General features: G+C 40.3%; 1 protein-coding gene across 1 annotated transcript; it reads right to left on the bottom strand.

The window, feature by feature from the left end:
• Positions 1 to 315: 315 nt before the first annotated feature.
• On the bottom strand, positions 316 to 23,025 carry marchf9 (membrane-associated ring finger (C3HC4) 9). The gene is made up of 4 exons (XM_026154041.1): positions 22,234 to 23,025; positions 7,743 to 7,898; positions 4,892 to 5,084; positions 316 to 1,024 (listed from the first exon to the last, which is right to left on the bottom strand). The coding sequence occupies exons 1-4, from the start codon at positions 22,591 to 22,593 to the stop codon at positions 693 to 695; spliced, it is 1,041 nt and encodes a 346-aa protein (XP_026009826.1). The 5' UTR covers positions 22,594 to 23,025; the 3' UTR covers positions 316 to 692.
• Positions 23,026 to 24,571: the final 1,546 nt, after the last annotated feature.

The raw sequence follows: 24,571 nt of genomic DNA, 5'->3' as shown, positions 1-24,571 counted from the left end.
CTGAAATCTTACTGATTTCTTTCTTTCTTTATTTTTTTTTGTTTCTTTTTTTTCATTTTTCATTTTTTTTTTTTTACTCATTATGACTTATTGTCCTGTTGTCACCTCTGTGGAGCCCACATGTTTGTTTAGTTTCAGTTTTCGGTCTGTTTACCAGCATCGGTTTAGCTTGTAGAAATTTTTTTAAGATCATGATACATAGCTGTCTGGAAATGCTTGGCATGTATGGAGTTACATGATTTCCTCTAAAATCATACATCCGTACAAAATCAAAGTGAGTAAAAAAAAAAAAAACACAAGAAGAAGAAGAAGAAGAGATACAAATCAAACCAAGAGGATTAAAAACAAAGAAAAAAAATGCTTCTGTGCATCCTGATATTGAACTGGAAAAAACGTCTCATCATCTTGGATCAGGTTTGTAAAGCCTGTTCACATGTTTCACGTTTGATGTCTTTTAATGCTTTTTAATCCTGTATTTTCATCAGTTCTTTAATTATTGAAAAGGAGCATCTGGCTTTCTTTTGTTGTATGAAACAAGAGGAGAAACCCTCGTGTGTGCTGTCTGTTGATGCTCCGGGCATCACTCAGCTCCTCACGGGGCTCCTGTTACTTAGTCTTTAGTATTCAACATCAAGTCCCTCCTGTCATTTACATCGGGACACAAAAGACGGGGTCTCATCCTGTCGTGCCGCTCATACGGTGGTGACCCTCATCACCACCTCCCGGTTGGCGGCAGCGCTGATCCGCGGGTCGTTGGGCCTCAGCTGGCTCAGGATGTGCAAGATGGTGTATCCACAGTGGTGGTTCAGAATAGTTCTTAGCCTCCTGCTCGGTCGCCCGCTGCTGCTGCTGGCCAGACCGTGAGGGTTACCGCGAGAGCCTCGAGCGCCTGTCTTACTGCTCGAACTCACCGGGTCGCCCAAGTCCTTCGATTTCTCATAGTTCAGTACTTTCCACTGCTGATTGACAGCCTGCCATCGCTTGAAGATTCGATACACCGACGATCCCTCATGGATGATTAGGCCTGGGTGGGGAAGAAAGCAGAAGGTGAAGGACAGTGCATGGAGGCAGGAGATATTTCATGAAAGGTAGCCGAGAGCTGCATCGGCACCACAGGTAGAAACTTTCCATCTCATCTGTGGTTGAGAATAGACAGTTGGCAGTAATCACAGTACAGATATCTGATGCCATCTGTTCTCACTGTTGTCTTAGGCGGGCAGCTCGCAGTTACACAAGAACAATCAAGCCAGTCGCTCCAAACCTCCCCCCAAAAACAGTCTCTTGTAGTCTGCAACATCATCAAAAATTTGTTTGGCTTTTAGTGTAGTTGTTATCTCCTACCTATGCACCATCTGCCTGCTTAGTGTTGTAATTGTGCATGAACTTAAAAGCCAGAAAAATGTGAGCTGAATACAAGCTTTCATCCCCGCGCTAGTTTGTCCTTGCATAATCCAACTTATGTTTATTAATATTTTTGTCATTGCACAGTGCATCCTGTTTTTCTTTGCTCGTCTTGATGTTGCATAATGCAGCCTAAGCCTTCGATCTACATCTTTTCATGTTTTCAGCTCCTGCAGTCAACGACTCCTGTGTGACATTTTCACACCTGCACTGAGGCTGGCTCCAAAAACGGAGTCAATTCCCAACCTTGAGCTTTTCTAGGACTTACCAGATGGAGGTAGGGTATGAGAATTGGACATTAGCCAGTTTGTAACCTTTTATCAACTTACCAATAATGGACTATAATGACAGAGTGCATCAGAAAGCCACTAAATCTGACCTTACACTCTTAATATTATATATTTATCTTAGTTGGACAAACTGAATATGCTCCCTCTTAATAAGGATCATTCAACCTCATCTTAATCAACCAACAATATGAAATGTTTAATCAAGCCATGGAAAATTTCACCTTCATACTATGAATATTTTCAGAGTTACAACCCCTTGAAGTATATAGGGATGGGTTGAAATTTGACACTTCTTAAATTAATTCAATTTAACAGTGTTTTTGAGCTGTCGCCGTTAATCCACACAATATTTGTAGTGCTAAAAAACACATGTAAACTCTCTTAACTGCCTGAACCATTTAATAATTGGCATAAAATTCTAATTCTTTTGAAACTGGAGTGTTTATTGAACCTTCTGACAAACTTAAAAGAGGAAATTAAATGCCGCTTTGAACAGGAAAAAAAACAGGATTAAAAACTACACCGTAAAAAAAACAAATCCTAAAAAAACAGTAATATTCGGGCAGCTGGGGCGCCAAAATAATACCAGAAAATACCAGAAAATAACTTTCACATGAAAATACGGTTATTTTCAGTAATGACAATACAGTTTGTTGCCCTAATTTTACATGGGATTTTGCCTTTTTCAAGTGCTTTTGAACATTAAACTAGGAACATTGTAACGTGATTAAACAATGAAATTACTTATAAAAAAGGTCAATGAATGTGGCAATATGAATAATAATACTTAAATGTACAGAAATATAAGGTTAACAGTTGGTTTAAATAATAATGGGTTGCATTCATATAGCGCTTTTTGGGACCCTCAAAGCGCTTTACAATTCCACTTTATAATTCCCCTCTGGCCATCACCAGTAGGTGGTGGTGAAGTGTCCGAGCCGGGGCTCGAACCGGCAACCTTCTGATTACAAGGCGAACTGCCAACTCTTGAGCCACGATCGCCCTACATCAGCGGTCCCCAACCCCCCGGCCTCGGCCCGGTACCGGTCCGTGAGTCATTCGGTACCAGGCCGCGAGAGTTGAGGCTCAGGTGTGAAATGTATAGTTTTCAGGGTTTTTATCGGTTTTCAGCGTTATTTTGTTATCGTTTTTATCGTTAACTCGGTTTTCCTTTCACGTGTGTTATGAATAAATCTTCTTTTTTTCGGTACCGGTACTAGTTTTATTTTGTTGTTTTTATCCGCGACACCTTAAAGGCCGGTCCGTGAAAATATTGTCGGGCATAAACCGGTCCGTGGCGCAAAAAAGGTTGGGGACCGCTGACCTACATAACAATAATAATAATAATAATAATAATAATAATAATAATAATAATAATAATTATGTGATGTAAAAAAAGTTTATAAGAATAATTTTATATATTTCTCCATAACATTACATTTGAATTTAACAGTTCAATCTTTCAAATAATAACGGACAAATATTTGTGAAATTATGATACATTTGTGAATGTATTTTAACAATCTAAATATGCATATGTACAGACAAATATATTTTAAAAATGAGAAAATTATGTTTTATTACATTTACATTGATTTTACATTAATTTACATTTTAAATGTAAAATCAGTTTATTTATGTAAATTTAATGATACTCTAGAAAAACAGTACAAAACTGTAAAATACACAGTAAAATACTTTTATATTACTTTTTTTTTTTTACAGTGTACAACGAAATAAATGTTACATCCACTCCAAGTGTCACGATCTAAATCTAAGACTACCTTAAATATTAATTTTGTTTAGCATTATTTGAGCATCGGTATCATGAATATACCATAATTTCAATAAATTTAATCTCTGTGATGAAGACATGACATGTGGGATAGGTGGCTGGCAAAATTAGAGCATGTCGAAAGTTTTTTTTTTTCTTAAATTTAACCACATTCACTGAACACTGAAATGACACTAATGTTCACATGTTCTATATAATAGTTTAGACAGATCACACAGCTTTATGTCCAGAAGGAGTTTTTCTAAATCCCTGACGGGCCTGGATCGCAGAGGGTCTCGGGGTCAGTGGACACCCTCTTTTCAATTTGTTGCTTCGCTGCCCATTTAGCCTGTAGCAATTTTCTTTATGGCTCTAATTCCCCTTTTTCTCACCTAACTAAACTTAACAGTGCACACCCACTCGCTGTGACCCTTGTGGTCACACAGAGTCCTCATCTCCTGGCTCATCTGTCGATCCTGAGATCAGCTGTGATCAGACGGCCAAGATGTCCCGAATCTGCTGAGAACAAATCAAACCTCTACAAGCACTTGCATAAGCAAGATGCTGCCATCTTTTATACACAGTCTATGATGCTGGCACAAAGCTAGCCATGAACGAGTGTTTGAAAACCTCAGAAAGACTTCCTATATGTTTGTCATGGTCGTTGTAATATTTGTTGTTTTTCTTATGTTACTTTTGCATTTTTCCATGTCATCCTGCACTCTGGGTTCACCGATCAGTGTTAGTCATTTTATTCTGGTTACTTCCTGTTGTAGGTTTTCTTTCTTTCCTCTTCCTTGTTTCTCTGCCCCTTAATTGTTCCAGTCTGTGTTTTGTTCTACTATCAGCTCTTTGTGTAAGTATATGTAGTCTTTCTTCTTTGTGAGACCATCTGTTTACCTCTCAGGTCCATCTTTCCCTGCACCTGTGCTTCCTATCTCATGCATCGACCTTCTTAGTTTGTGTTGTCGTTTTTTTGTTTTGTTTTATTTTTACTTTTTGCTTCCTAAGTCATCATTTGGGTCCTCCCATGCTCTAATCTTGACAATGTCCTTTTTAAGAGGGATTCAAGCAGTTATGTGTGCAGATTAAAATGTTGGTGTTTTATTCTTTTCTGGCAATCACACAGCTGCTGTGAAGTAACGAAAATTGATATAACGAGTAAAATAATGCATTGCATTTAAAAAAAGTAAAGAATATGTGTAATGCATGACTTTTTTGAGTAATGACCCGATTTCTTTGGTGTCATGTGTGCAGCCTCCTGCAGCTTCTTCACCTAAATAATTTCCAGTAGTGCAAACACATCTGAAGCTGACTATTTCTTGCTGTGTGTTACATGACAGAACAACTATATCACGTCCCAAACGTTCACTTATGAAAGCATCTTATGTTTGTGTGTCAGTCTTGTGTCTCTTTGTCTTTTTACCTATGCAGACGATATCCATGAAACCGTACATGCCGTAGCAGATTTGGAAGAGCAGGTCCTGACGTTGCCACTTGGCTGAGGGGCTGAGGGAGGACCAGATGAGCCAGGAAATACTGGCGATGAGGAACAGGGAACCCAGAATAATGGCTGCTATCTGCACCTTCTCAATGACGGTCAGAGAGATGGCCTGCCACTGAGGGTGAAAACACTTTAATATCAGTGGTGGGGGAAAAAAATCAGGTCATTTACAGGAACAAAAGTACCAGAGGAACAGTGTAAACATACTCCTGCACTCAGAATAAAGGCTATGGCTTTTATAACTATATGATTAACTAAATGTCAAACCTAGGTGTGAACAAAAATGATGTGAAAACATAAAAAAACCCCGATTAAAACCCACACAGAAAGTAAACTAAAACTAGCCAAAGCTAAACCCAATACAGAGACTAACTGAAGTTAGATGGCCGCTCCTCCCTGAGCCTGGTTCTGCAGGAGGTTTCTTCCTGTTAAAACAGAGTTTTTCCTTCCCACTGTCGCTAAAGCAGGTCTGTTGGGGTTTTCTTTGTATTATTGTAGAGTCTTTACATGACGATATAAAGTTCCTTGTTTTGATTTGGTGCTATATAAATAAAAGTGAATTGAACTGAATTTATATCTCTGACTCTAATAGAATAGATTTACATGATTCAAAGATCAAAATAATCCCTGTTAATCCCCCCAAATCACATTCTGTCCGAAACAGAATATGATTTATTCCCTTCCTTTCCCGTTAAGCAAACCTGCCTGTGATTGGCTGCCCCTCACAAACAAAAGGTTTGAACATTAGATGGGTGTCATGTGTGTGCTCGCAGCAGAACTGTGGAAATATGCCAACAGACCCCATTATCTGAAAAACTAATATTCACCATAGTAACAGTATATATATATTTATACAGGAATAAGGAAAAACTAAGTCAACAGGTTTTAATTAGATGTAAAACTAAATAAATAAATGAATAAAAACTATAAGGACTCGTTTAAGTTCGTCATCTATGAATTTATAAGCATTTATTTTTGTCTTCACTCCCTCTAAGTTTTACTTCACGTGTTTGCTGTCATTTTTTCACAAGTTCGGCTTTTTCTACAATCCAGAATTCTCCTTTTTCTCTTTCTGTGGTTCATCGTGTTTGTCTTCCCCTATGGCTTTTTTACTCATTTTATCGACCTTTGCTTTTCCTTTCCAAGTCTTATTTGCCCTTTTTTGCGACCGCTGCTAAGTTATTAAAGAGTTTAACTATTTTAATTTTGCCTCCTGTGTCCTGCGTTTAGGTCCTTTTCTTCGTGTTCACTTTAAATTCACGGGTTATAAGATTAACAGATTCAATAGATAGTAGAGGTTAATAAATTTAATAAAGATCACCCTCACACTAATTTAGAGTCTTGACTGGTGTGTTTATATTCCTTCTGTGGCTATACACTTTTAATAAAATAATAGTTTGCCTCCTTTTTGAAATTATATGTCCCATGGCTCCTGCAGAAGTACTTACTGCTGTTATAAGGGCTCAAAAGTGAAGAAATTATAGCTTTAAAGCTTATCTGTTAAATGGGTTGCTGGATATAAGACCTAAATGGAGGACACCAAGTATTAGGTCACAAAAAGGAAATAAAATAATAAAAGAGGAAGAAGAAGAAGAAGAAGAAAGAACCCAGAAGACTAAACTCAACTGAGATGCAAAGAAACAAAGAAAGGACAACTCAACAGGAAGAGAGGGGAAACCAGGACCACACACACACACACACACACACGACAAAACACAAGTGGAAACAATAAAGACAGGGCAGACCATCACAAAGGAGAAAAGCCACAGACACAGGAAGTAAATGCACAGGAGACACCCGAGGAAAAGCAATTACCAAAGCATAACAAAACAGGAAGCGGAAACAATAAAGACAAGGGAAGAAGATCAGAGGAAGACAAAAACAAGGAAACACTGGGGAAACCAAGAAAGCACGAACATGAAAAGAACCAGCAGAGGGACCAAAACAAAAAAACACAGAGCCTTAGCGTTATCACACGATTTCCCCTGTAATCTGTTTACAAAGCAGTTTAAGTCTATTAAGTCTTGTGAAGCTGAAAGTGCGACATTCCTAACATCGGAGTGTCAGAGTAAAGCAGCACAGCGTGGACATGCAAGAGTACCTGCAAGTTGTGCATACTTAGTCACACTGCACCAATCTTCTACATTACATCTCACCAGAGAGAGAAAAATCCTCACATTTGACAAGTTAACACACACACCAACACACACATGGCATCTTTTCAATAGGTTTTAGAGCGATTGGCTGCCTCTGAAAAGGAGGGCAGACGGACAGTGACGCAGAGGGAAAATGTGTCAGCACAATATGGCAAACAGTCCTCACACCACAGCGACGGCTGAGAGATTTGTTCAGGCAAAAGAGTGTTGGGTCTGCTGCAGCAGCGTTTGTATATTTTATTATGAAAGGTTAGCTGACAGCAGCAGCTCCTCTTTCCACGTCATTAAATCTTCCTGCCTCCATCGCCCATGTGTTTTAGGAGCTAGCACCTCAGAGAGGAGAGAGCATTTTGTCATCATTTCCATATTCACACGCCATCATCGTCTTGTTTATGTGGCTGTTTATCCAATACTTTGAATCTTAGTCAAAAAGCACGTTGGACAGAGCCACGGTGTGCTGGTTTGTTTGTGCAGTCACTGTGAGTCATCTGGACAGACTCACTATCAGTGTTTTAGATCAAATTGTGCAACAGTAATAATCACAGCAAGAGGTGTGAGGCTTTGTTTTTTTCCCCAGACTTCACCGTGTTTGTGCTGCAGACTCCCCTCGTGTTTACCTGCAGTGGGTTCTTGGTGCTGATGGCAAGGACCTGGTACTTGAAGTAGCAGAGCTCGCAGCTCCAGGAGCCTCTCTCGCTGATCCAGCGGATGAGGCAGGGTTGATGGGTGCAGCGCACAGAGCCGTCACAGCGGCAGGGGCTCAACAGCTCGCCCTGCAGGACACGAAGAAATAAATACATCAAAATGTTTTCTCATCTTATTCAGCACAGCTGTGTACCTATTAAAGCTATTTGAGATTATATAGAGCAAAGACGTGGAGGTGAAGCTTGGGGGAGGAGTTAAAAACAAGAAAAAAATACATTTAAAGCCAAACAAACTGCAGTGCAGCTTTGGTGCAATGAAGATTATCCAAAACTGCAAAGTGAAGAGACTTCCTTTGCCAATAACCGTAACTTTCCTCATTAATTTGCAACATTCTGCTCCTTTCTGGCTCCATACTTAAATTCTGGACTAGTGTAGCTTTGCATGATTCACTGTTCAAAGTAATCCTTATTTGTCTTACACTGGGCTTCAGCGCAGGCCCTCAGTTCACCTCGCCTCTGTCAGTGCACCCCAGGGCAGCTGTGGCTACAATGTAGCTTGCCAGGGACTAAGTAAAGCGCTATACAAATACAGGCCATTTACCATTTACCATCTGTTTAAAACAAGCTGTGTTAGCTCCTCCTTTAAGCCAGCTTTCTTCTGACTGGCTGATCCTGCTAAACAAAAGCTTTAAACACAAAGTGGGCGGGGCTTCCATGTCTGTGATGACTCTCTTTGACATCATAGAGAGCCAAGAGTAGAAAAAACAGTCTAAAGTCTGATCTGTTTAATATGAGGATCCACCATCAAAACTATATATGCTTATAATACAGAAAAAGGACAACCATTAGAGTTCCACTTGGAATTGTTTTCCTTATAAGTGCACAAGTTACACTCAAATAAATAAATAAATAAATAAATAAATAAAATTGTCTCTTAACTTCCTTACTTTAATCTCAGGGTTGCCCAGTTTTTATGAATTCATAAATTCATGACTTCAAAGTTGGAAACCTTCACAGTGAGTTGTTTGGATAATATGCTTTGAATATTTTTATTTTTATCTACAACAGATAAACTATAAATAAATGTAAATTTTCTACACTTAAAACATTTAAGCACATTAATATTAACAGTGCTCTCTAGAATACATGTATGCCACAAACACTGTATAAAGTATTTCTTATCGTTTATTTTAGAAACGTGCACGTTAGAAGTGAAACTGAAAAACGAATAGCAAACAATTACTCATCCTTTCAATCAAATATTCAAATATTCCGGTCACACAGCGAGCGCTACAGATTGCTGGAGCCCACACAAAACAGTCTGGACTTTAAAAAAATAATAATTCTAATGTTTGTGGTTATTGTTTGGACGGAGGAGGATTTCGCACATTGACTCATATGTTGTGGTGCAGAAGAGATGATTGGTATGTCGTCAACAATATTAAATATAAAAGTTCAAACAAAGAAAATGGCAACAAAGAAACACTTTTTTCAAACTTGCTTTGCTGTGATTTCGGAAAAGCTGAGTGACATTTCAACTCAAGTTGAAGTTTTTATATAGTTATAAATAGATAAACATTTAAATTACATAAAGACACTGTATTTGAACAGGTCCACAGTATAATTAAGGAAAAAATGTACCATTCTCTCTGAATTGTTGATCGTCACTCCTAAAGTTGTACATTACCTGTTTTAGCTTTGTGTTTATGAATATATATATATATATATATATATATATATATATATATATATATATATATATATATATATATATATATATATATATATATATATATACACACACATATATAACATTTAAAGTGCCAACAAGGTTTTATGTGTGTGTAGTTGGATGAACTGTTCATGTGTAAGTTAAAAACACCAAACCATCAGTTTGTGATTATTATTCATCCCATCAGCTAATTTTTGGTTTGTTTGAAGGGAAAATTAAAATCTTGATAGAGTGACATGAATCATCTCCGTATAAAATGAAAACGTGTCTTTATGACTCATGTCACACATGAAAGCCGAGGACGGTTTTAGCTTTCTATATCAGGGTGGGCTTTTAGGAATAACAGTCAGGAAACAAAGAAGGCGTGCATAGCCCAGAGCTACGTAGGCCACATGCTAGAAACCCCCCCTCCACACACAAACACTTCACTGAACTAATCTATTCAACACAAATTAACCGTTTGTCCCAATCGATACACAAGTCGGATGAGGTTACATGGTTGTGTGATGTTTTTATAAGGATTTGGAGTGATTGTGTCCAGTCTGAACCATCTGTGCGGTGGAGGGTCTGCCACCTTCAAACAAGCCAACAAGAACAAGACTGTGGATGCAAGTGGTGGAAATGAGTTTCCTCTGAAGGGTGTCTGGGCTAAGCCTTAGAGACAGAGTGAGGATCTCGGCCATTTGGGAGGGACTCATTGTTGAGCTGCTACTCCTTCACATCAAAAGGAGCCAGCTGAGATGGTTTGGGCATCTGATTAGGATGCCTCTTGGGCACCTCCCAGGCGAGGTGTTTTGTGCCTCGGGGCAGACCCAGGACATGATGGAGAGATTATATCTCTCGGCTGGTTTGGGAATGCCTGACTGTCCTCTTAGAAGAGCTGGAGGTGGTGGTTGCAGGGGGGGAGGTCGGGGCATCTCTGCTCAGACAGCTGCCCTGCAACTCAGAACCGTATAAGCAGCAGAAAATGGATGAATGAATGATTTTTCTATGTAAGGAACTCATTAGCAATGCAAAGTCCAAAGAACATAAACAGTACAGAAGATCTGAAAAGTGATGCAACCAGAGAATGTAAACAGCACTCTTTGACATTGGTGCAACATATTAAATTCACATAAATTGTCTTTTCAAACAGGTCAGGATAACTCACTCCTCTTAAGCTGAGGTTACATAATTTATTTTTTTTATTTTTTTTTGACGATGACTTTGCCTGAAGTCTGACCAGCCACCACAAGCGACAGTGACGCCAGTTCAAGGTCTAAACATGTACTCACTGCTATTATTCCACCAGAACCATTTCTCATGTTTTAACAGCATGACCCAACATTTAACTGCCAGTTTGGTCAACAGTGATGCAAAAAATAAACATTATCTGTTTAGATAAACAAATTTCATTATTAATTATATTACTAAGAACAGACAAAGGTGCCTCTGTTGTACATCTTTCTCCACAGAGGTATGAAGAGCGATGAGAATATAGAGGCTGCTTGTCTCAGGTTTATTAGTGGTAAACTTTACTGCTGATAGAACAGAAGAGACCATTGTAACCCAGACTCAAAATAAGTGCACCTTTGTTTTCCAGAGTGCCGTGCTTCTAACTTCAGTTTACTATATTATTTTCTTTTAAAAAAGGTGGGTAAGAAAAGCAAACTTGGAAAGAGTAGCGTGCACGTTGTTATCTTTATTATAGTGAATGAATGATGAATCACCCTCCTGCATGAATCATACATCAATAACAGCCCGATTTTATGCATGAACCATGATGATAAAGATACAGAAAATGAAGTGCACCGCAAAAATAGCATATTGTGAGCGTTTTACATGCCCACCACCCCACCAGTACAAAGGAAAAAAGCATAAATGTTTTCAGAGGTTTCTGTTTAACAGGAGCAAAGTACAGTCATTTATTTTCTTCTTTTTAAATATAGTAAATATAAAATAAATGAAAAAGGTGAATCATGCAAAGCTCCCTTACTGGAGATCAAGAATGAAAATATGAATTTGGAAATGTGCAAAATAGTTTCTCTTTTATAAATAAGAGCAAGCAGTTCCTTGGCTTCTGTAGTTCAGGAGTGTTAATAGTCATTCTTAAGATTAAGTTGTTATTTTCTGAAACTGTAGATTATTTCGTTGAAAAAATTCAAACTGTGTGTTGGTCTCAGGTGTAGGCAGGATGTGAAACAACCAGTAGAAACGTTAAGTGAAACTAAAATGAAAAAATGTGATCTTGTTAAGCGAACAGAAATTTTCTGGAGTGATTATGCTGATATTTAAAATATCTGCTGAAAATGCTGAAAATTCTGGGGTGTGAGGTTCTTTTTGGGAGAGAAAAGTTTAAGGATGTCCTAGATTGATATCAAACACCCCTAGTGAGACATTACCACAGTTTCTAAATAGTTCTGACACATTGATGAGATCTTGAGAGGATACATCTTTCTAGCCTTTAAGCTTTGCACTTAAGGCCACATATGGGGAACTACTTCTCCACAAGGTCTCAGTTAAAATTGTTATTTCAACACGTTTTCATTACAGGCGTTCTTCGGCACCAATGCCTCAGGTTTAGGCAGTAAAATGTACTTGTTAGATTTATGGAAAATTGTGTTATTTAGATATAAATGTTCCTCTACACAGCTTTAACCCTGCACATGAACTGTCGAAAGGCATTTGTCAGGTTAACTAGTACATGCCCAAGCTACAGTTTGTTACGCCTGTTTGTGCAGTTGGTTGTGAAATTAAGATCTTAACATGGTTGCATGAGGGGGTGTAGGTTCATAAAGGCAAAAAACAGGTCATTCTAGCCTGCAGCTAGGCAGCTGGCTGGCTGATTGCATCATAATTTATCATGTATGCTGTAACTGAAGGTTTTTGAAAATAAAATATACGTTACTGTAATGGAACGAGACTATTCTTTTATAAAGTGCTAAATAAATGCTCAAAACAGATCATTTTAGCCTGTGGATAGGTGGTTGCCAGGCAACCTCATGGTGTCAAAATCAAGATCAGGAGAAGTTTTAGGGACATAAGCTGGATGCCCAAATCCTGGTTTTGTGGGAGGAGCAACCAACTAACCAACCAACTAACCAAGAAAATACACAGACGACCAGTCCCCGCCTCTTACTCACTGACGGCTACGATAGGCTCCACCCTAACCTGAATTTTAGATGGGTGTTTTGCGCAACCAGCAGTCCAAACCTCAACATATTTTTAAAAAATTGTTGAAAGAGAACTCATGTTTTTTTGTTTTTTTGTTTTTAAATCTGGAATCTGTTAGATTTTTTTCCAAACACATTTCCTTAAAATATGTTAGCACCATCTTCCTGGAAAACAAGGTGATCAAAAAGGTTTGGCGACTTTTTTGTAGGGGATGTTTGTCTAACCAAGAAGTCAGTCCTTACAGTTATTTCTTTTCAGCTGTGCGTTATTTGTTGTTGCATTTATTGAATTGAGTTTGTCTCTGTTTGTCCTTTTTTCCCTTTTTGAGAATGCATATCGCTGTTTGTTGAACATAAGGAGCAGTATGTTGCTTTTCTTTTCATCCCAGTGTTTTTATTTTTGGTTTTGTAGCCATTGTGTAAAATAAAAAAATATGTGATTTAAAAATGGACTTAGTTACACCATACCATTTCTTTTCTCTCTGCTGTGCACATTTTCATTTATGCCCACCACAAAAGCAAGATTTCAGCGTGTAATGAAACAACTTACTTATGAAGCAAGAAATTCACTGAGCGCTCAGCTTTTTCTCTTTTTCCTCTAAATTAAAAGGGGACCTTAATAAACTCTCCTTCCCTTTCATGCAAATTAAATGTTGTGTTTCAGCAGGGGGATTTGAAATAAAGCCTCCTGGTGAGTGAAAGCAGACTTCCTCCAAAGCCACAGTTTATTTCAAACCATTGGAAGGCTGAAATAAAATAAAATAATAATAATAATAATTCCCCCCAAAAGTCACACTCTTCTCCTGTCAGCAAAAATAAAACTGACACTTTTCTGCCCATCCCTTCACCTCCTAATGATATTCATAGAGTCCATAAGATGCAGGCTTGAGTGGCTTATGGACCAACTGTCTCTTCAGCACCGCAGCAGCACCTGAAGCCTGTTGGCATGCTCACCACATTAAGGATGAGCGCGTTCAGGCTGTCACCACCGTTCATCATCAAACATCCATTTTGTCAGGCAACTCAGCATTCAATGGCACGTTTTCATGTAGCCCGTGTGCCTCGACTGAAGGAAAGGCAGCAGAGATGGAGATGGTGAGGGGGGAGTATCACTGTGAATCATTAGTAAATCAATGAATGGGCACAGCTTGATCCGGGGCCCAGTTGGTGAAGGGCCAAGTTAGCACTCTGCAACAGCAGCGGGGAGCGGTGAGGCTTCAAGGGCAGCCAGGTGAAGGAGAGAGGAGCCACTGAAGCCTGATGCCGATTCACAAAATCTCTGAGTTTAACCTCACAACAAACTACACCTCAGAGTGAACACAAACAAAGCCGGAAAACACCAAACACACCAACAGTCAGATCGATGGACCGAAATATAAGACATGGGCTCATCTACTCTTGGCTCTGTATGACAGAATATCAGAGCGCAGATAGTTCTAAAGGTAAACAACAAAAAACACCTAAGCTAAAAAAGCGCTAAAACCTTTCAAAATTAACTGAAACTCTCGATGGCATGTGAAGAAACATCAACTGTGGCGCTTTGGCCAAGAATGGAGCGATATCAACTGAAGCTGAGGTAATGCTGGGCTGTACTCTAACTTAATACCACCTTGTACCACTAGATGGTGGAGTGTCCAATCTGTTGCAAGTCCAACATGACACACCCCAACATTACCATCGCATTCAGATGGCTCATTATCACAGCCCGAAGATCAGAGTAGCTACTTTTAGGCCCTCTCAGAAAGACTGGCCAGAGTGGGAAGTGATATTCCCAGTTGGGAAGTGGAAAAGTGTTGGCTCACTTCCGAAGAAGTCAAAACAAGATGTTTTTTTCAACAAAGTTTTCTGTACGGTAGTAAAAACCAGCACAATCACGCACTTATGCCTTCAACCCAGCTGTGGCAACACACAAATCAAGACATGCAAGACCAACACAAATGGCAGCTTGCAACAGTGGATGTGGCTTCAATTTGCTGTCAGTAGTGTCATACGGTGCTGTTTGCGAGGTATAATATGGCCTTTTGACAGGAACTGAACCAACAATCTTTAAATTGCCATGGAAATATATAAACCACTACTCTAAGAAGCCATCAACCACCAGAATTTCAGACAAGACAAAAGCTGTCTGGTGTAAAACAATGATACTGAAACTTGCTGGTAAATTGCTGCCACCTTGTGGAGAAAGTTTGCATTGAATCCTAAAGAGGGTTTTTGCAAAAATAGCCTTTATTGCAGTCAAAATTCTGGCTATTTATACAGAAGCTGTTCAAATCTTCTGTTAACGAACCAATCAAAAGAAAGCTGGCCTAAAGAGGGAGGAGCTAAAACTGATTGTTTAAGACAGAGGATTAACTGAGTCACCAAGACCCAACATAAGATAAACAAGGATTATTTTCAACTGTGAATCATGCACAAGCTACTTTAGCCTAATACGGAGCTGGAAATTAATATAATAAGCATCCTTCAAGCTAACAGTTTTATCTCCTGATTAAATACGACTACATTCAGAGGGTGGGTGAGGCTTCACATTTTGTTAAGGAACATCAATAACTCCTATTAAAACCAAAGTGAGAGATATCAAATGGAATTTAATGTGTTAACTAGTACAGTTTTGACTTATATGTAAATTTTGTCTTTCTCTTACTTCAAAGCTTAGTGCGTCACTAAGCTAAGCTAAAGCAAGCTAATCATTCATGGTAGGCTATCACTGATTTTACTGAGTGCAACTATCTCCTAATTTTTTATTTGATGAGTTGTTTGGACAGGATTGTGTATCTGTATCAAGTTAAAACTGAAATCAATTAATATTTTCATTTAAAAAATTGAATTACAATTAAACGTTTTGAGCTGAAATGTGCCCTTGGCTGAAGGTTCAAACACTTAACACAGGTCGAAAACATGACCTGAGACCCAAGAGAACACAAACAAGATAGATGATATTTCAGCCACATGTACAAACACTACGAGTGAGACGCTACACTGCAAAACAGAGCCTCATAACATTTTGAATTATGAGATCACAACTAAGTGAGAATCCATCTTTCTTGGCTTCAGGCTTTACACTTACAGACAAACTACAACAGGTTTGGCCCAGTGAGTACTGGTCAGTAAGGCCCAGTAGAAATGTCTTTTCAATGTATTCTCATCCCAGGTATCCTTTGGCATCAGTGCCTGAAAGTTTAGACAGTGAAATTTACCTGGATTGATTTTTTTCCCCCTAAAAATCAAACTCAAACTTTAAACCCTACAAACTGAAAAAAAGAAGTTAGATCATGTTGATATAAAATCCTTGGATTTAAAACTGGAGGCAAAGCTGTAACACCCTATGAGACACCACAGTGGTAACATTTGATGTCTTGCAACATACTTCTGCATTTTCAGCTCTTTCATGTTAACGACTGTTCACGGGAACTGGTAGGAAGCACAAAAAACAAAAAACAGTCGGGTATTGATGAGGAATTTGAATTTCTGGCACCTAGATGACAGAATTTGTGTTTTTTTTCTCTGGAAAAAATTATTTTTTCTAAAATAATTTCACTCACTAACCTAATAAAGTAGTATTTAGTCATTTTTTCTTTCTTTTTTGTGCTGCCCATAAAGAAGGTTCATTTTTGTGTGTAAACTTAATAAAAATCTTTCATTTCCAAACGGTGACTCAGAAACATGAATCTGTTCACAGACTTGGCAGAGTACTACCTGTTTCATCACTACAGGTTTTATGCACCAGAGAGCTGCGCTTATACAAATAACACTTCATTTTTTTTTATTTCTGTTCGTCTGCACTCTGTCGTTTCCCCATCTGGCTCGTTTGACCTTCCCACTTATAATAAAAGTGTCCCGCTGCATAAAGATTGAGTTCGGCAGATGAGCCACATGCCACTCATAAACTTTAAAATAACTTGGCTGCTGACATTATAAAGATAACACAGAGAAGGTCAGAAATATACAAGGAGCTAAATAAAAGAAAAACAATATGAAAGCAAACATTTGTAAAATGTCAAAGCCGTCGTTGAGTCTCTGTGTGTCTGCGCTACGAGGCCGGACGGAGAAAGTTAATGTCATGATCAACTAGAGCAAACTAAAAACAAAGACCTTTAAAAGCTCTGATTATCATTTCAGACCTTTCCCTCAGGGATGTTTTAGCAGAAACTGCGATACAGGTAATGATCGCAACTTTTGCCTAAAGGAGAAAGTGACTCATTTTATGAGGCCCCTCAAACACTGAAGAATCAGAAACCATACTTTTTAATCAAAGGCTGGTGTTGTTTGCATTCACCTGAAGTGTCACCTGAATTCAGCCCAAAATCAGGTTCAACACTCAAACTCGCTTGATGTTCGCAAATATTGCCAAGGCTCAGAGGACATAGATGAGTGAATTTAGTTTGGAGAAACCAAAGTGAGTCTAATAATGAATGAACACATAACTGATTTTAAGGGGAATAAACAACTGCATGTAAAAACAAAAACATCCAAATAAAATCACTATAATTGGTTCCAGGGTCATCACAGATAATGTCACTAATAATAAGCTGTTAAGGTTGTTTAATGAGATATGTTTTTACATTAATAGTTTTGTACTGAACACCCTGTTTTATTTGGAAAAGCCTGCTTTCTATTTGAAGGATATTTTTGCTTTTGTGAGTCAGCCCCCTGCACCTGAAGGCAGCACACAGTGTAAAAAACACCGAACGAGACATAAAAGGTCACATCTGGACCAGCAGGATGAACTCGCACCAAAATAAATAAACAGAACATGTAGTGATAGACTATGCTTGAGCACACAAAGACGCCGACTCTAAAGCACTGCCATGTGCTGTCATAGTCAAAAGAACCAAGGCACTAACACCTGTCTGTGGCACTGAATCCGTGACATAAATAATTAGAAATGGATCCCAAAATATGTTGTTTCTTTTTAAAAATACAAAGCTCGGTATTATTTCAAACACGTAGGCGCTGCAGTTTTACGTAAAACTTACGTCAACAGTAAGAAATAATCAGTTTCTTAGGGACTATTTCAGTAGTGGATTAATACAAATTAGGTGCTCTAGCGAGTATTTAGGACAGGAGGTGTGTGTGGCACTGATTCAGAATAAACTGTGTGTTCATGGTAATAAGGGAACATGTCACCCACTATAACAGTGTGGCTCATGAACTCCTTCACTGAAAATTTGCCAGATTTATGTTTTTAAAGGATCAAACGTGACAACCTGTCCACACCTGATATGAAAAGCGCCATATCTCACGATTCAAACAGCTTAAACCGCTTTAAGATGACGACACCAGAGCAGCTATCGCTTCTTATTTTGTTGCGAGAATGTGCACCCAATAAAACGGCACTTTATTGCGTTTTCTGTCATCTGTAAAAGAAAAAGACACGCTGAATCGTATCGTGCTGCGCAACAGCCTCCAACAAATAAATAGTTTAAGAAAAATTCATTTTAAGGGGTAAAAAGGTCATTTACCACCAAAATTTTACATTTAAATGTTTCCCCTCTGTTAGTGCTGTTTGTGCATCTCTTTTATTTTGGTGGGACTTGCTCAGTTTTGCAGATGCTGGTGTAGATGTCTATTCTTTTTTATTGTAATGAAGCTACTGGCTCTTGGCTTGTGGTGCTCAAAGTGCTGCTACTATTACTAATAATGCTACTACAACTAATAATAATAAAAACGGGAAAACGCAGCACTAATGTCTTTTTCCAGAAAGCACAACCCCGTTACTCAAAACAGTCCACAAACCTACTATTTTCCGTCTGCTGAACTAGATACCTGTCTTTTTTCAATATAATGGAACTAAATGGCACTCGCATTGTGCTGCTCAAAGCATGGAAAATGAAAAAATTACAAAATAAAAATGAAAAACTCAGCTGTAATGTCTCTAAGGTCCCCGGTATTAAAAAACAAAAATCCACAAACCTCGTTCTGTTCGGTTTTATGTATGTTTCTACAGATCTACACCCACCAAGCAGACTGAATCTTCCATCTACCTGCGACGAGAGGGTCGTGCATGTGCGGGACAGGATATAAATATTAATGGCGGCCCCCCTCACCTTAGCCAGCTGTCCACTTCCTCTGGTATGTAGAAAATAGTTCAGACGAGCAGTGACAGCAAATAAAATGCCCATAAATGTAAATAAATGACAGCAAAGAACTGAATTAAATGGCAAGACTACAAATTATTGCCAAAAAGAGGTGTAAGCTTAAGCTTTAGCATATTACACCTCCCTGTTTTTACACAGCATATTCTAAACTACACTTAACTAGGATGTTTTTTTTAAAAGAGGCACAGAAGCACAGATTTTCAAATACATGTTTTTAGCCCTTGAGCATCACAAGGCCAGTGCCATTTAGTACATTTATAATAAAGACTAAGGCAGATATCTCTACAGCTGATATCTCCAAAACTGGGCAACCTACACCAAAATAAATGAGATGGATAAACATCACTGAAGGCCAGAGGGGACATGTGTACATTTAATTTGGGGCATGAACTGTTCTTTTAAAGTGCAACCTAGATTTAGATTAATGTGGCAATCCATCCATCCATCCATTCATCCATCCACCCAGAACATCCATCCATCCATCCATCCATCCATCCATCCACCCAGAACATCCATCCATCCATCCATCCATCCATCCATCCACCCAGAACTAAGACATTAATCTGTCATTGACTTTAAGGTGGATAATGCTCAATTATAGCTCCATAAGCATTACGTTTAGGGTAGCTTTGCATGATTCACAGTTCAGAATAATCCTTATTTATCTCATACTGGACCTCAGTACAGCCTCTTCCCTCGTAGCCCACAGTGGGCAGGCCACAGAAGACCCATGCTGTGGGCCCTGTGTGGGTACACCCACTCTGGGTCTGTGTGGGGTAAGTGTGGGTTTAACTCTGCCTGCACAACCACCCAGTTCACCCACTGTGGGCCCCACACAAGCATGTTTCCTGGGACGTTATGTCTTTAAGGTCCTCTTCCTTTAAGCCAGCCTTCTTCTGATTGACTGCCCAAGTTCAGGTTCATATTAGCAATATTGCTCACATCACAGAGAGTGAAAAGTAGAAACAAACTGTGTGAATTGAGTATAAGCAGCCGCATACGCCTGATGGAAAATGAGGAAATGTGTGATAGTTTATTTATAATATTAACCTCGACCACAGCCTTTCTCTTCCAAAAACCAGGTCATCTTTGTGCCTAAACGTAACCGAACCACAACAGCGGACAGATTACCTCCTGCCAAAGTAGGAGTCAGATGAGACGTGTGTCTGGAGAGCATTTTTGGACTTCATTTGTCATTAACTTTGAACATTTATGATTTTAATGAGCAACAGCGGCGCTCTAGAGTGCAAAACATTTAAGAAAAACAGACAATGATTTTAATTCAGATGAGCTGATTGTTTTTGTTTTCATGGGATTTGTTAACACTAATACTTAGCTAGATTTACCCTCATAACAACAAGAGGGCCAACAAACATAAAGGCAGCCTGCTACACACACAAATACACCCACACAAACACACACTCCTCCTGCTCGGATGAGCTGTCATGCATTTGTACCTCGAGGCCACTTCACAGAGCACGAAGGTGTTAATTTGGTGTGTCACTTCATGACTAAGAAAATGGTCTTCCTCCTCAGCTGCAACCTTTAGACAAAAAAATGTAGGTGTGGAAGTACCCCCTCACCCCCACCACGAGCTCCTGACTGAGTGTGCCTGTGGAAACACGCCGCCGAGCACTACCAGAGTAAAGGGCAGGCCGGGGTGATTACCAACACCCATCTCCACCACCTCCTCTTACACCAACAAGCCAGTAATTCCCTGCAAGCCCTTTTGCGACGACTTTTGTGAATCCAGACTGCGTTAAGTGGAATCAGTGGCTGAGCGACTGTACCGCGGCGCCCGCTGACGCCTTTGACAGACAGTTAATAAGGATTCGTGCTCAATGCAACCCACAGAGGAAGGTAATTATGTCTGTAGGTAATTGGCCCGCTGACAGCGACATGATCCCCGGCCCCTGTTGTGACCTGCTTGAATAATGAAATAACAATGAAATGGCAAACGTGAGCTTCCCCCCCCACACACGCCTTGGACCCATGGAGGTATGAGGCACTTTCTCTTTGAGTAGAAAGCTGAGTGCTGTGGAGGCAAAATAAAAGCAAATATGAGCATGAGGAGCTGATGTAGTAGTGTAGTTCAGGGTTTTCCCTCAGTGCTTTGTTTGCTTGCTCTTTGTCTGGAGCTAAAAGAGGCAGCTCAGAGCCATGCTGCACGATGAGTCACCTTGCCGGAGAGCCCAGAGCCCAAAACATGAACCTTTTATTAAAGGAAGATGTTTGAGTGGGCAAGACAACAACCTGGGGTCGATCCCTGTCTGTAACATCAAATTGCCTTGTATCCAAAACAAGGCTGAAGTGATTTATACTCAGTCCTGTGGCTCTCACAATACAAACTCTCAGGCAGATGTCATAAATTAGCACATGGGCTGTAATAACACTATACGCCTATCTTAGGGAAGTGACTAAATGGTAATATCCATCTGTGCTCCTAAAGGATTTACAGGGTTTCTAATTATCTCAGGCTTCGGGACTACCTGCTGATCCAGCCGGCACAGGTTTCCACACATCTGGTGAGACCAACATTTGGCCACAGACCAAAGCTACGCACTTATTGTTTTGTTTGGGCTCAAGAACTGGAAAGTAGGAGGAGAAAAATAGAAGCAATAATAGAAAACGTGTGACAAATTCATCACAGCCGACATCATTGTCTGACCAGGAACTGTGATCATCACACGATCAATAGTTGATCATCATGTTCTGTGACACATGCGGACGGGGGACAGTTGATTTACATTTACAAAATGATTGTGACTCATGCATATTCAGTGCCTCTCACTCTGTTTGTCATCCTGCAGGCCTAATTGGCTAACTTTCTTTGTTGCTATGCTGGCCGGATTTCAGATGTGTGGGAACTGCTGCCTTTCTGATTAGCTTACTTATGAAAACAGTGTTATTTAGATAACCAGATCACTGAGCAATCATCTTCCCCCCCCCCCCACCCCCTTGTTTTGGGGGGGGGGGGGGGGGGAAGATGATTGCATGCCCACAGGTGAGAAGAAGGACAATAGTCGCCTCTAATTTGAAGCTGGGAGGACTGACAGCGTGCTTGGATGCACAGACTGTAAAAATGTCTTGAGGCGAATTTGGGATTTTTAGGCTATAAAAATAAAACTTAAAAAAAAAAAAAGATTTGGCCTCATCTTAGATTATCTTTTTCCAAAGGATGTATCGGAGGGGAAGGTGGGTGGGAGAGATACAAATGTAGGACAGGATGGTAATATATATATATATATATATACAAATACCAAAATGGCAGATTACACTTGATAAAAAAGGAGCAACTTCCTAAATCCCCTCCTGATCTGGAACAATTCATGCATGGTGAAATAGCTCTCCACAGCCCCACAAAGGCTCATTCACAGCAGTGTGAAATGTGAAACAAACACGCTGCCTGCCCGCCCGCCGTCCACGTAGGACGTGGCATCAGCATCAGGAACCTCACTCTGGTTTTTTTTTTTTTTTGCTACCTGCTCTGGGCCTTGGAAGCAGATCCGGCACTGGGGGGTCCGCAGGCTGCTGGCGGTGCTGGCCAGGGACACGGCGTCCAGGCCCACTTGCAGCTTGGGCTCCTTCTCCTCAAACGCCAGGCTCCGGGGCCGCGGGTCGCTGCCGTAGTACTCCTCCTCGTCGTCCCGGGAATGGCAGTCGACGAAAGGCGGCCAGCCGCAGCCGCCCATCCCCAGACCTCGCATAGTGGTGTTGGTGTTGGTGTTGGACCGTCTATCTGTGTCTGAGCTGGACTGTCTTGAATCGGATCGCATAAACACCAGGACTTTCAGTTCATTAAAAAACATGCGGATTCGATACTTGAACATGTTTGGCCACATAAAGAATCCGAAATAAATAAATTAAGTGTTTTTATCTCCCCTCCTCTCCCTCTGTTATTGTTATTATTATTACTATTATTATTCATACATCCGATATGTTCATGGCTACTGTAGTATGTTCTACGATGCCACAACTGCTAATTGGAAAATCCAGAGAGGAGATAAAGGCTCTCGCCCCACTGATGGCATGTGTGTCTAAGCCAATGCGGATGAAAGATTTTCCCTTTCAGCTGGCCGACACACTCTTTCAATATTCATTACTCAAACAACTCAGCAAACGCCGTCTATCTGCGTCTTCCACCGCACCCCAGAAAACATTACAACTTGCACGGGTTTTGATTTCCACGGTCCATTTTCCTGCGCTCTCAAATACACCGTTTGTTATTGTTGTTGTTGTTTCGCTTTGTTTGGTTTTGTTTTCCACACGCACCGAGGCTCGCGGCAAAGAAAGAAAGAACGAACGAAAGAAAGAAAGAAAGAAAAAAACAGCCTACATGTTTTTTGCTACCCGAAGCAGAAGACCGCGAGAGAGTGGACGAGTGGAGGAGAGAGCAACACAGAGCCAGGAAATAGAAGATGGGATGTAAAATACAACGACATGCCATCCACACAGCCACATCTGAGACTCTTGTCAAGAATCATAATCCAATAAAAATAGAAAAGAAGAAAAATTAGGGTGCGGAAGATGAAATGGAAGTTTGATCTGGATGTTATTATAATGTCTTTTTTTGTCCCTCTCACTGTAGCATCCCAAGCGTCAGATCATGGTCCCCCCTTTTTTCTCCCTTTTCTCTCTATTTCATCTCCTTTTTGTAAAACCCCGGCTTGATCCACGAAGAATCCGTGCCATTCACCCCGACAATCCACGTCGACATCAAAAACACAATCCTGTGCATTTGCATTTCTTCTTTCCGTCTCTCTTTCCCCTCTCTCTCTCAGCAGCCTAGCTGGAAACACGGCAGCACAAAAACACCCGAAAGCCCCGTGCTTCCCATCTTCGCTCGATGTCCATCAGCATTTCATTGCAAGCCGAGAACACGGGAGGCAACGCTGAAATGCCAGAGAGAGGCAGAATAATAAAGGCACCCTGCGATTTTTCTAATTAGAGAGAGACGGGGAAGACGCGTAAAGATGTCTTCGTTTCCGACAGCAATTACACGGCAGTAATGGCATTGATTATTGGATCAGATAGATGGTGGTGATGATACTGCTGGCGCTGATTTTCCTCCTCGAAATGGTCGGCTTGGAGATTGAACCAACGCAGCAGCTACTTCCGGAACAGGGAGAGAGGCGGAAAAAAATAAAAGACTGTCATCCCGTAAACACGTCGCTGCTTTTCCTCCAGCCATCCGTCCGTTTCCCGATGGTTGAAACGCCTATCCCCGTGCTCCCAGCGGCTGGGCAGGGAAGGAGCTCTGGCTGCTTTATTATTGACCAGGCGCCGCTGTCCAGGGTGCTGATCTCCCTCTGCTGACGTGTGCGCTGCGGCCACATGCGCCGGGAGCCCGCGAAGTACAAACCCGCACCAGGACCCCTCTGCTGGGGACACCGGACTAAAACTCTAGCAAAGGTTAACCCTACAAGTTCCGAGGAAGCTTTTTAAATAAGCAGATTGGAAGAAAAACTCAGTTTAAAGGAGGTGCAGGATGTAACGAAGGTGTTTCGTTACTTGTTTAGAGTAATTTGTATCTTTGTTTTAGGTAACCCTAACCCCAGTGGACACTTTTCCGGACATATTTGCACTCTGCATTTTTAAGAAAACATTTACACATTAAGAAGCATGTTTTCAAATATTTATTGATTATGTATTGATCTGTGTAATTCCTTCTGTCAGGCACTTGAGCAGCTACAGGTGGACAGATGCTGTAAGATAAATACATAATATTAGCCACACTTGTAACTGTTTTAGTGTGGGTGCTGATTTTTAGTGCAACCTGTTTTCTCCTTTGTCTTCTCCAGGGTGTTCGGACCCCTTGGG

Source organism: Astatotilapia calliptera, chromosome 20, assembly GCF_900246225.1.
Source record: "Astatotilapia calliptera chromosome 20, fAstCal1.2, whole genome shotgun sequence".
Classification (NCBI taxonomy): domain Eukaryota; kingdom Metazoa; phylum Chordata; class Actinopteri; order Cichliformes; family Cichlidae; genus Astatotilapia; species Astatotilapia calliptera.
The sequence above is the reverse complement of the archived record's forward strand: the minus strand, read 5'-3'. Positions and strand labels throughout refer to the sequence as shown.

Bases quoted from the DNA above. Each gene is read 5' to 3' on its own strand.
- marchf9 (XM_026154041.1), bottom strand. From the start codon at position 22,593: ATGTGGCCAAACATGTTCAAGTATCGAATCCGCATGTTTTTTAATGAA. The intron at 7,899-22,233 runs GTAGCAAAAAAA...CGTGTCCTGCAG, and splicing joins GCTTCCAAGGCCCAGAGCAG to GGCGAGCTGTTGAGCCCCTG. The intron at 5,085-7,742 runs GTAAACACGAGG...TTTCACCCTCAG, and splicing joins GCACCAAGAACCCACTGCAG to TGGCAGGCCATCTCTCTGAC.